General features: G+C 37.4%; 1 protein-coding gene across 7 annotated transcripts in view; it reads left to right on the forward strand.

The window, feature by feature from the left end:
- UTRN (utrophin) overlaps window positions 1–12,893 on the forward strand; it is a 529,451-nt gene that overhangs the window by 271,559 nt on the left and 244,999 nt on the right. For all 7 annotated transcript variants that reach the window (XM_081294420.1, XM_081294421.1, XM_081294422.1 and 4 more), the window contains one exon: window positions 5,471–5,660. In XM_081294420.1, the coding sequence (XP_081150546.1) occupies window positions 5,471–5,660 (190 nt within the window). The remainder of the gene's footprint in view (window positions 1–5,470; window positions 5,661–12,893) is intronic.

The following is a 12,893-nucleotide window of genomic DNA, read 5'->3' on the forward strand; positions in this document are numbered from 1 at the left end:
CCATTAGTCTGGGAGGCATTTGCACCAAATTCTGAAGGGTCTGTAGAAGTTAGGTGAAAAGGAGATGATTGAAAGCTGGAGGCCGGGTGGAAGCTGGAGGCCGGAAGTGGGGCAGGTTAAAATTACTAAAATGTAAAGTTCTGAAGGTGACAGAAGTAGTGACTTTTTCGATGATTAGTAATTGGTTCATTTTTGTAGATAATAATATGTGAGACTTGAGTGATAATGATTCTTGGAGAGGTAAGAAGGAGCTAGATCATGGGGGACCTTGTGTGCCAAGCAGAGGAATGATGACAATAAGGCAGATTTTTCAAGCTTTCTTGGTAGTCGTGGTGGAGCCTTGGTGATCCAAAAACTCATATTCTTTTGCTTATGTAACCAATAAAGGAGACATGTCTTACTAAAAACTAAGAGTTGTTTTTCCAGCAGTTTCCTGCAAAGTGGATATTTTTAAAGAACTATCTCTTTTTCCACTGATGACCAAGAGACAATTTGACAGTCAGTTCCCTACTTTCTGGATTCATAACACCCCACTGGTCCCCAGACTGTGTGACTGGCTGTTCTCTATCCGGTGGGACCCTGTCTGAGGCCAAGTGCTCATGGCCCTCTTAGCTTCCTTATCCTTTGAAGCATGACTTTGGGTTTTCTATCTTACCTGTTGGTCTTGTCCTTTACATTTGTTGAGTATATAAAGGTCTTTTGTATATGGAATTCCCTGCCTGAATCTTTAGTTGTTCTTCAATGTTTGCCTTCTTTTCTCTAGTCTGGGCATTCCTAGAGTTTAATAGAGCTAATCTGTAATGATCTATTTTTCCATTAGCAGTTGCAGCAAAACCTATGAATATTCTTGAATAATAAAGGACTTTGTGGAGAGTGAAAATATCTGGCTTTACTAAATTTTACAATTACTGAATTTTATATATTGAGTGTTCATAAGACAAGACATGCCTGTTCATGGTAGATTAATTGCATGTGTGCACTCCTTTAATTATTTGCTTTCTTGTACCTTTTTGGCATGGCCTTTATCTGGTTATTCTTAATACTGTTTTCTGTTGATGCTTAAAAATTGAAAATATGCTGGGTGTAGTGGTACATGCCTGTAATCCCAGCAGCTCAAGGGGCTGAGGTAGGAGGATTGTGAGTTCAAAGCCAGCCTCAGCAAAAGCGAGGCACTAAGCAACTCAATGAGACCCTGTCTCTAAATAAAATATAGAATAGGGTTGGGGATGTGGCTCAGTGTTTGAGTGCCCCTGAGTTCAATCTCTGCTACCAGCCCCCCGCCCAAATTGAAAATATGGGAAGGATTAGAGGAGAATAAATACCACCAACAACAACCAAATTCTGGTGGGTGACTTTTAAATTTTAAAAATTAAAGAAATATGTGCATTTTATTACAAAATAATCAAAACGCATTGAAAGGGTTAAAACAAAATATGGTTGTTATTTTCTCTACTCATGAAACTCTTCCCCTCTTTTAGTTTCTCTTTTTGTCATTTATACCTTTCCATATTCCAAATAAAATAAGTATGCTATTGTCTTTCAGTACATTAATGTTAGACATTGTCTACTGTCATCCTATTTTGGTAAATATAAAGAAAATGGCTTTCTTGGGCTGGGGTTGTGGCTCAGAGGTAGAGCACTCGCCTGGCATGTTTGAGGCACTGGGTTTGATCCTCAGCACCACATAAAAATAAAGATATTGTGTCCATCTACAACTAAAAAAATATTTTTAAAAAAGTAGCTTTCTTATGCTACTATTCTCTTCCTGTTGTCAGTGATTTTTTAGGTAATATTCCGTGTTGACATATTATTCTTGTTCAAACATTATTAGCAGCCACGCACTGAAGTTAGCTATAATTTCGTTTCCTCTCTGTTTGCTTTGTCTGAAATTAATAAGGGCCTTGTTTTTGTGTGGCTTGTTTTCTTTGCTCTTAGTGCTAATCCTTCTTACATTTTCCAATGGCCTGTCAGTGTAATTTTCCACAAAGTCAATCACGTTAAGCAGTCTATCACTTCTAATTTTTTTATCTTCTTGACATCTCTTCGGCAGTCCTGCTGCTAGGCCTGCTGCCTCGCCACCACACTGGGCATTCCCTTTGCTTTTCACCAAGTGTGGAACCTCTTTGTCCTGGATCTTGTGTGTGTTTTCTTTTTTCCCCCTTTTAGTTATTTCCTCATTTTGTTTGAGTGTGTCCTTTGTATGTTTTGTCAAGTTAAAACAAGAGCATTCAGAGTGGTGATGGCAGCCCTCATCTGCTCCAGTTTGAATTCACAAGCTCTCGCTGTTTGACCATTAGCATGAGAGCCCCTTGCCTTCTCCAGGTATTGGGTCTCTTGCTTTTATGCTCCTCATGTCTTCCTTCTTCTTGATTTGCAAAGTGAGTTTGTTGGAAGACATTCTTCAAAAATGGTGTATCTGAGCAAAATATAAAGGCACATTATGAATAGATGGCCATTATTCTATAAATACTTACTTTAATACTCTAATAAGGATTCCAAAGAATATGGGAATATGAAAAATCATTTCTGCTCAGAGTGAGTTTATAAAACAGTTGGACAGACAAGATCTAGATGAGAGTGTTTAAGTAAAATTAAGTGTGAAGTTAGATCAGAATTCAAGGGCTTTTCCAGGGAATATGTGATTAATTTCTGTATAAAGCAAAGTACTGAGTTTTATGAAAGAAATAAAGAGTGCTGACTCTAGTTGGGATGGAATGTATTCTGGAAGAGGCGTTCTTAAAGAATTGTAGGATTTTGTTAAGTGGAGAAGGTAGGAAGGACATTTTTATATGGATATGAAATTTTTATGTGGATGTAGTATCAAGAATATTCTAGAGGAAAAAAAGCATACCACCCTGATCTTAAGAGATTGTGGGAAAATCTCGGGGTTAAAGTTGGAAAAGTAAATTGTGGATAGATTATAGAGGACATTCCATTCCATGTGTTATAGCTTGGATCTTTAATATTCCCTAAAAAGCTCGTGTATTAGGCAATGTAGAAATGTTCAGAGGTGAAATGTTCTGCTCATCTCAGGCCCAAGACAATGGAATTGACTGACCATAGATTGAACCTCTGGAACCATGAGCCCCAGGTGAACTTTTCTTTCATTAAGTTGTTCTTGTCAGGTGTTTTGGTCACAAGTAAAGCAATTTAAATTTATTTTGCAGTCAGTGAAACACTATCAGAAGTTTTTTAGTAAGCAAATGGTGGGATGAGGTTGATGACATTCCAGAATGTCCCCTGAATGGAATCATAACATGGAGTCTTTTATGTCCAGCTTCTTGCACTTAACATGCATTTAAGATCCCATCCATGTTGTTGCCACATATCAGTAGTTTTTGTTACGGAGTCGTATTTCAGTGCATGCATATATCACACTCTATTTACCAGTTCATATTTGTGTTGTTTCCAGTTTTAGGTCATTATGTATAAAACTGCTGTAAACATTTGCATACAGGTTTTGTGTGGACATATGTTTTCATTTCTTTTGGGTAAATACCTGGAGGTAGGATTGCTAGACAGCATTATAAGTGAGTGGTTAGCTGTATGACACACTGCCAACAGTTTTTCAAAATGGCTGTACAACTTTCCATTCTTATCTGCAATAATGGGAGTTGCAGTATCTCCATGTTCTGTCCAGTGTTTCATATAGTCATTGTCTTTTTTTTTTTTTTTTTAAGCACTGGGGAAGTAACCTAGGGAAGCCCTACCACTGAGCTATATCTGCAACCCTTTTAACCTGTTAAGACAGGTTCTTGCTAAGTTGCTTACGGCCTCAAACTTAGCTTCCTGTCTCAGCCTCCCGAGTTACTGGCATTATAGGTGTATTCCACATCCAGCAGACACAGTCATTTTCTTGAAGTCATTTGAATCTCTAGTGATCTCATGGTGGTTTGAATATACGTATCTCTAATTATCCAAGATGCAAAGCATCTTTCCATGTGCTTATTTACCATCTACATATCTTCTATAGTGATTTATCAGTTTAAGTCTTTTACTCATTTTTAAAAGAATGTGTTTATTGATGTGTAAAAAGTATACTTGTTCATTACAAATTCAAAAATGCAGAAAAATACAAAAAGGAAAGGAAGCCACCTTAATTCCAAGTATCCAGAAATAACCATTTTAATATTAATATTCTAGACATTTCACCCTTTTTGTATATACACTGATAAAAGGACAGGCAGGTGGGTAGATGATAAACGAATGGATGACTAGATGGACAGATGGAAAATTTTATGTAAATGAGATCAGACTTGATATGTTGATTTTTTTTATTGTAAAATAATTCACATTCTATAAAACTCATCTGTAAAAGCATATAATTTCACTGTTTTTTAGTATTTCCACCACTTTTTTAAAATTATTTTTTATTTATATGACAGTGGAATGCATTACAATTCTTATTACACCTGTAGAGTATTTCCATCACTTTTAATTTCAGAAAGCTCTCATCCCAAAGAGAAATTCCATATTCATTAAATGTCAATTTTCATTGCCCCGCACTCTCTAGTATTACACAACTAGTAACCTACTTTTTCTCTCTATGGATTTACCTGTTTTGGAAACTTCATATGAATGGAATCCTTTTGTGTCTGACTTCCTTCACTTAGCATGCTTTCAAGGGTTGTCTTGTAGCATGTATCACTACTTCATTCCTTTTTATGACTGACTTATATTTTAGGTATTAGTATACCATATTGTATTTATCAATTCTTCCTGCAACTGATGAACTATTTGACAATTGTAAATAATGCTGCCATAAATGTTTTTGTGTGGACATATGTTTTCCATTTCTTGGCTTGGAATACCTAGAAGTGTTGCTCAGTTTTTATATTGAGTTGTCTGGTCATTATGGAGCTCTTAGGTATATAAAGTTTTAAATTGTGAACTTGCAGGTGTATGTATTTTTTTAAATTCAGGTAACCCTAGTCATTTTACTTTTGATGTAAACATAACGAAGGGTTTATAATGGCTTGATTATCCAGTGTCTTCCAAATATTGTTAAGTCAACTTATTGCTTTCATGATGATGATGATGATGATGATGATGATTAATGTTAACATTTTCAGTGGGTCAAGCCCAGGGTCTCAGGCACAGTAGGTAAGATCTCTGTCACTGAGCTATATTCTGGGCTGTATATTATTGATGTATTTTTTTAATCTTAAATATTTCTTCAGATTTTACTTCTTCCTAGAATTCCTAGTTACTGATTGCATGAGAATTTATTCATATTGCCTTCTCAGTAGTGCCATCATACTAAGGTATTGACCTAAGTCTTTAGGGGGGAAGTTTAATGCTCAAATATGAGAGTATAAATATAAGTATAAATAAATACCCCAGTTACATTTGGTGACTTAAATAAAGGTGCCTTGGTGGCTGTCTGTCAATTTTTTATTTAGGGTGTGCATGATGAAGAGTGGCACCCTGTAAGTTAACGGAGCTGTGGCTGTCATGCTGTTTCTTTCAGCATTGCTGATAGACAGAGTGCCTTGGAGGCTGAGCTGAGGACAGTGCAGGCCTCTCGCAGAGATCTGGAGAACTTTCTAAAGTGGGTCCAAGAAGCAGAAACCACCTTGAATGTGCTTGCGGATGCCTCTCAGCGGGAGAATGCTCTGCAGGATGGGGTCTTGGCCAGGGAACTCAAACAGCAGATGCAGGTAAGTGTGTGGAAACCACACCAAGATTTTTGTTTCTGCTGTGCTTTCTGGATTCATCTACATGCAGATTTATTACTGTTAAAAGGTGAGGCTTTCACCTTATTCAGTTATGAAATCCATGTGCCCCTGTGAATAATTGGTTTCTGGAAATAAGATCTTTAAAGTGCTTTTACTTAATATTAGGGGGGGGGGAACTCCCTGTTTTATGGAAGTAATAATTGTTTATTTAGAGGTAGAGCCTCAATGCTCTTCTGTTTTCTGTCACTTTAAGCTCTATTGGAGTTAGCTTTATTGAATCCTAAATTATAAGGGCATTTTCCCTTAATATGAAATAGTTTCTTTCCCCATTCATTATAAATACTTAATATAAAAGCTACAAAAGCCCTATGGCTTGGTTTACAACTCAGGCTATTAGGCTCGAAGGTATTATTTTTATGTCTTTAGCTTGATAGCTATGATTGCATATGCAGTCTGAGGTTCAAATTTTTCTTCTACAAGAAATGTTCTAATGTAAACTCTTTTCTTTAAACAAATTTTCTGAGAAATCTAATGAAGCCCATCTGAATCTGTTTTCCACCCCAAGTCCTGCTGCTTCTGTGCCCTTGAACCTCTCATTTTATGCGTGAGTTGACCTCTTCTTGCCAATCACATAGGCCTTCTCACTTTGAACTTAATTCAAAACCTATGTCAGCAGGGAATTCTCCTTGTCTAGTATAGCTTTACACCTGGTGGCCTCTTTATGCCATGGCAGTCACACATCAGTTTGACAATTACAATTTCTGATATGCTGGTGAACGTATGTTCTATTGTTGTTTGATGCATATGTCCACCTGTACCCAGTTCATCACATGGTTCTTCAAGGACAGCAATGATGCTATTCCATGTTGTTAGGCATAGAGTGCTCTGGATGCAAATCCTAAGTCTGAACTGACTGCTTCTCTTGGACCCTGACTTCACCTGTTCAAATTTACTATTGAAGATGGTATTTGAATCAACTCTTGGGAACTCTTTTCCCTGGACATATCCAAAAGATTGTTCTTTTAAAAAAGTCAGTGAATATGTGGATCTGGATAAAGGGTCTAAAGACTTTGTTTGAACTCTTCTTATTCTTATACTTTCTAAGTTTGAAATCATTTTCATTAAAAAGAATTTACAGAATTTTTAAAAAGAAACTTTTTTGGTACAGGTTTATATATAGCTTGTTCCCATGCATAAAGACTCTTACTGTGTTTAACGGTTGAGTTTTTAAGATTAATTTAGTGAAAATCTGTTGACTTACATTACATTTAATTTCTTATTCATTGCACAATATATTTGTGACTTGGTAATGAGAATAACCAGGCAAGTATTGAAATTAAATGGGTTTTTTTGTCTCACCCACTGGAGTCTCATAAGGTCACTATTAATGTTAATTGATACAGTATTTTGCAATCATCTGGATGTTAGAGGTAACAGAGGGTTGTCAATGTGGGTAGATGATTATTTTTTATGGTTTAAACAAATGATAAGCCTGATCTATAAGTGCTTATGTATATATTTTAATTTGTGTGATGGTTCTTACTTCAACATATTTAGACTATGCACTTGAGTAGATAACAGTTTATAGGCAGGGAACAGAGGAGGCTTAAAATGAACTTGGTAATGAGTACCAGCAAAACACAGGTCTGCTGGAGAGTTTAATGTTGTTTTCTGATACATTTTGTCTTATTCTAACCATAGCCCAAGCTCCTTTCAATATTTAATGAATATTCAAACTATGGTAGAAATAAATTTAAATAGAAATGTTTAAAATCTTTTAAATAAAAATAAGCACAGGATTACTTGTCTTAGAGCAAATAGCAACAAGAGAAAAGGCTGCTGACTAAAGCACTAAAATATAATGTATATAGTAATTGTTTTTCAGAAATAATGGTGCTAATATTGTCTGCTTAGGTTCATAGGAAGTATTAAAAAGTGCATTTTCAGGGCTGGGGTTGTGACTCAGTGGTAGAGTGCTCACCTAGCATGTGTGAGGCCCTGGGTTTGATCTTCATCACCACTTAAAAAAATAAATAAATGGAATAAAGATATTGTGTCCAACTACAACCAAAAAATAAATATTAAAAAAGTACATTTTCAGGAGCCTATTTAAATCTGTTTATCTGAAGGTAAGAATGTGCATTTGTTATGTTTAGGAAGTTTCACATTAGGGTAATTTGTATGATTTTTTTTTCTCCCTTGCTTCTTTACTAAATGCTTTTAATTTGAAAGCATTCTCTTCATTTTATTAAAAAAAAACACACATATTCTGTGAGTTCACTTTCAGCACCTTATTGGTAGGTGATCTTTAGAGGTTTAGTATCTTTGGCTGAGTATTTTTGAGGCAAGAGAATTTTAATTTTCCTATGGGCTTACACAGTAATGATGCTCATTTGTGTGAGTGATTTAAAATAGAAACTTGTTTGGAAATGAAAGATTTGTGTTGAATAAACAAATGTGCAAAACCACTGGAAGTCTTAAATTTTTTGGAGGCGCGATGGTGGTAGTGGGCCATCTCTATAGGCACTGTGCAAGATGGAGAGACTTTGAAGGAGTTGTGCTCCATGCACAGAACTGGTTAGACAACATGTTCACTGTTTATGTTTGCTTCATGTCTTGTGGTTGTATTTTGTGAAGATGAAATTTATTTTATATTCCATCCAAAGTGAATCTTGGTTCAACTTTGATAATTTGGAAACACAGTGGAACACGAAGATGAATTTCTGGATGTGTGTATACTGCCTGCCATTTTTTGTCAAGGGATACGTGGTGATCTGGATTTATGTTCCCACACGAGATCCAGCACAAGACCTCAGCAGAGGCCTGTTGGCAGGAGAAAAGCAGATCCTTTGGTGACTTGCAGGAAAGAGAACCTCCTTGAGAACTGAGCAGTCTAGACCATAAAGGGCCTTGCATACCTGGTTAAGGAGTTTATACCTCAACCTGGTGGGGAGAAGTTGACAAGGATAGTAAGCCAGACATGAATGTCTTGTGACTTCTCTTTTATAGGAATCTAGCTAATGGCATTATGAGGAACGGATTTTCACTAGGAAAAAAACAACAATTGTCAGAATACATAACTCTCCAGGCCACGGGTGAGAAGGACCAGGAGAGAGGAGGTGGTAGAGGGAGTGGAGATACATGCCTTGGCAGTATGGGTCAACTGAGTCGGGGAGTATTAAAGACAAGGAAGAAGGCCTTGTGGTAGTAGAGCCTGAGGCAGGGAACACAGGAAAATTCCAGGACTGGGTGCAAGTTAGTTGGGAAAGTGAAGGGATGGCAAATTCCAGTCTGACTATATTGCAATGAGGCACTTGAGTGACATCTAGGAAGAGCTGCTTGGGACTCAACTGTTACTGTGACTCTGCATCCCAATGAGAGAATTTGGCCCAAATTTGAGAAACTATTATTTATTCATTACTTCCATGTGAAAACCTATATTGGCTTACCAATTAGTTTATTAATTAAGATACATTTAAATTTTCATGGCCAACAGTCCAGGACATGATTTTAATGATATATTTTTAATTTAAGCTTTGTATTTTAGCAGTACCAATTAATTGAGATGTTCTGAGTCTTTCCTGGGTGACATTTTGAGGCCATGAGGCCTTTCTGGAGGGGTATAATAGGTGGCTGGTTTTGCTCTGTAACAATTTGTGTTTTAGGATTATTATATTTTCGTCTCCTAGTTTGCTTTTTTTTTTTTTAAGAGAGAGTGAGAGAGGGGAGAGAGAGAGAGAGAGAATTTTTAATATTTATTTTTTTTAGTTCTCGGCGGACACAACATCTTTGTTGGTATGTGGTGCTGAGGATCGAACCCAGGCCGCACGCATGCCAGACGAGCCCGCTACCGCCTGAGCCACATTCCCAGCCCCTCCTAGTTTGCTTTTAGCCCAGTTTTTAATCCTTGTGTTCCACTGGTGCAGACTTTGTAGATTATTTTGGATCTTTCTCCATATCTAGCCTCATACCCAGCACTGTGTTTTGGGAGTAAATAGTTCTCTCCTGGGAATCCACCTGCTGGTTCTGGAATGGTAGTTATACTGGTCAAGCATTCCTAATCCAAAAATCTGAAATCCAAACACTCCAAACTCTGAAAGTTTTTGAGTGCTGACTTGATGCCACAAATGGAAAATGACACACCATGAAAGTTTGTCCCATGTACAAAATTGTTAATATTCTGTACAGAATTACAATCTGGCTGTGTGGATAAGGCACATATGAAACATATGTTTGTTTAGACTTGGGTCTCATTCCCAGGATATCTCTTTATATATTTGCAATTACTTCATCCCCAAATCTGAGAAATCTGAAATCCAAAATACTTCTGGTCCTGAGCATTTCAGATTAGGGATACTCAACCTGTAACTTCCTATTTTTCTTAGCAACCTTATTGGTTATGATTCTCATACTATGTAGTCTACTTTACAATTCAGTTGTTTTTAGCATATGCACAGTTATGCCACCATCACGAACATCAACTTAGGACATTTTTATCACCTCGACTGACAATCCTTTTCTCTTTAGCTATCAATCCCTATTCCATCCCACCATTCCTTTCCCTCCCCCCGAAGTAATTTCTAATTTATCTGTTTGCCTACGAACTTAACATTTTATTTTGTGGACTTAACTATTTTACATTATGACAACAACACGTTCTGTTTTGGGCTTTAACAAATTCCATTGATACTGTTAGCCTCACCAGAGGGAGGCAGTATAGAATCTCGGTAGAAATTTGCAGGAGTGAATACATACCAGCAGTAGGCCACAAGATACTTCTTGATAAACAGAACCCTGTAAGACCCAGTGTAGGACTTTAAGTCATTCTAACATGAAGGACTGAGGACACAGATGAAGTAAAAGAAGAGAAAGAAATCTTTGAAAACCCAGCATTTCGTTTACGGAATCATGACAACATTGGAGAGGTGGTACTTCAGCACTGCCCAGGTTATTAGTCTGAGCAGGATTCTGATGGGAAACATCTGGGTTCTATTTCTGGCTGTGCTCTTTGACCCAGTCATTTAATCATCTTGGGTTAATCTGCTCATCTCTTAATGGCACTTTCCCCCAATTGATGTTGTAATGCTATTCAAGCTGCAGTAGAAAATGTGTCTCAAATATGTATACAACACACATAAAATACCCCAAAATTCTGTCCTGGCTCTTTGTATGATATAATTGTGGTCTTATATTTTCTATTCATAAAATTAGAACAGCTTTATGGCAGATAAAATGAGATCATGAAGATGCTGTCAAAGGGGAAATGTGGGAATTTGGAATGCTCAGTAGTCAATTAGACTTTTTTAGAATTATTATTCACTTTGCTGTTTAATTAATTGAGTCCTAACCTATTCCGTTTCTAATGGGGGCTTTCCTCCTAGGCAGTCATGTGGGAGCCAGTGTGGGATGGCTCTGCATCAAAGGTATCTTAGGTAAAGCCACGTACTCCTTGCAAATATGTCTTGTTTTTAGATGGTGTTGTGCTGAGACCTGTATAGAGGTGATTTATTGGCACTTAATATACACAAGTGCAATCCTTAGAGTCAGGTACCCCTCTGCTCTTCTCAAGATTTCAAACAGGATCTGCTGTTCACTCATTCCACAAGCACAGCCTGAGCTGCATTGAGCCGGTAGTGCACGCATCCCTCTTTAGAGTGCCAGAGTGAATGCCACTCTGCCTCCTTCTATAAACCAGCTCCCAGGCATGCACCGTGGTGGTGGTGGCGATGTGTTGAATCTCTGTTCCCTGGGGATGTCTGCTTTGTATCTGCGGCTTTAATGTTTCACTTAATATCCTCTTTGGCGACTGAGCGCACTCCTCCCCAGCAGCCGGCAGCGCTTGGCTGCCCGACAACTTGCTTCATTTCTGGCCACGCTGGGCTGAGCAAGTCCTGGCTGTGAGCATCTGCTGGGGGGCCGTCTGGGTGGCTTTTGTCTGTGTTTTTCAAATTGAAAAGAAGTTGAAGGAATACCAGCCTTGTTTCCCCCAGAACCTAAACCCCTGTATCTTTCAAATGCATTCCTGGAAACGAGCATGCTCAGAGAACTGGCAAATCATTGTCCAGTGACCGGGAGGAAATGATCGTTGCTCTTCATTTATAATGCAAATTCTGAGGTGTCTCCAGAAGTGTGGTAAACTTAAAATGATGGCTGTGGTGAGAACGTCTCTGCAGAAAGTTGTGGTTTTGTTGCATCGTTTACAAAGGATGGCAGTTTCTTCTCCTCGGTATCAGAAGCTCTGTAAGGTAACTGAGTGATTGAAAACAGGGATCTTGGGTGCTGACAATTCTACCGTTTCTTGGGCTTGCAAAACTAATTTTTCAGGTTCTTATCAAGGCAAGATTCCCTTTCTTAGTAACTGACTGTAAAAAGCTGTTAAGATGAACTGCTTAATTAAATTTTGTTAAGACTCTGAAACAAGAACTGTTTCAGTACATATTTCATTTTGCAGTTGACACAATCTTGTCTTCTGAGATGGACTAGTGAACTGTTTGGAGAAAATATGGCCAAACTATATTCATTAAGACCTGTTACCTCTGGGGTACTTTGCAGGGTCTTGATATTGAACGGCACATTAATCTTGGGCAAACTTCAAAAAGATTAAAAGACCAGCTTAAAATAATCTTTCAATAGATTGCTTAAAAATGTCCATCTTTTTGTAGCTATTTTTTTTTCAACTTAGAAAATTAAAACACATTTAAAAACAGGCTAAAACCCATTATGAAACATCACCTATATTTTGGGGATCTCCATATGTTATAGTTAAACTTGAACTTGATTTCATTTGGACAGGTGGATTATGTAGAGTTTTTGGAGGCAACTTGTTTGACAGTTATAAATTTCCAATACTACGTCAGTAGTCAGTACTACTAAAGATAAACCATTGAACCAGCTCCTGTATTTTTTAAAGTTAGCTATTGTATTTTTTATTATAGTTTTATGTCATTGGTCATAGTGTATCATTACTTTTGTCAATAATTAGGTAATCTGATATTAAAGGAGAAGATTCTAACAGGAATGTTGAGGCAATCTGTAGACCACTGAGTACATATCCTTTCTTCCTGCCAGATTCTTAGTATCATTCTTAAGAACCTATCTTGTTGCTCTGCTAGCTGGCCAAACTCATTTGTAATTATAAAAACTACCTCCCAGGCAGTAGTATTTTTCTGATGATACAAAATATGACCTGCCTAAGCACCTAAGCTGTGCTTATTA

The sequence above is a fragment of the Spermophilus citellus genome, assembly GCF_964194105.1.
Source record: "Spermophilus citellus genome assembly, chromosome: 5".
Classification (NCBI taxonomy): domain Eukaryota; kingdom Metazoa; phylum Chordata; class Mammalia; order Rodentia; family Sciuridae; genus Spermophilus; species Spermophilus citellus.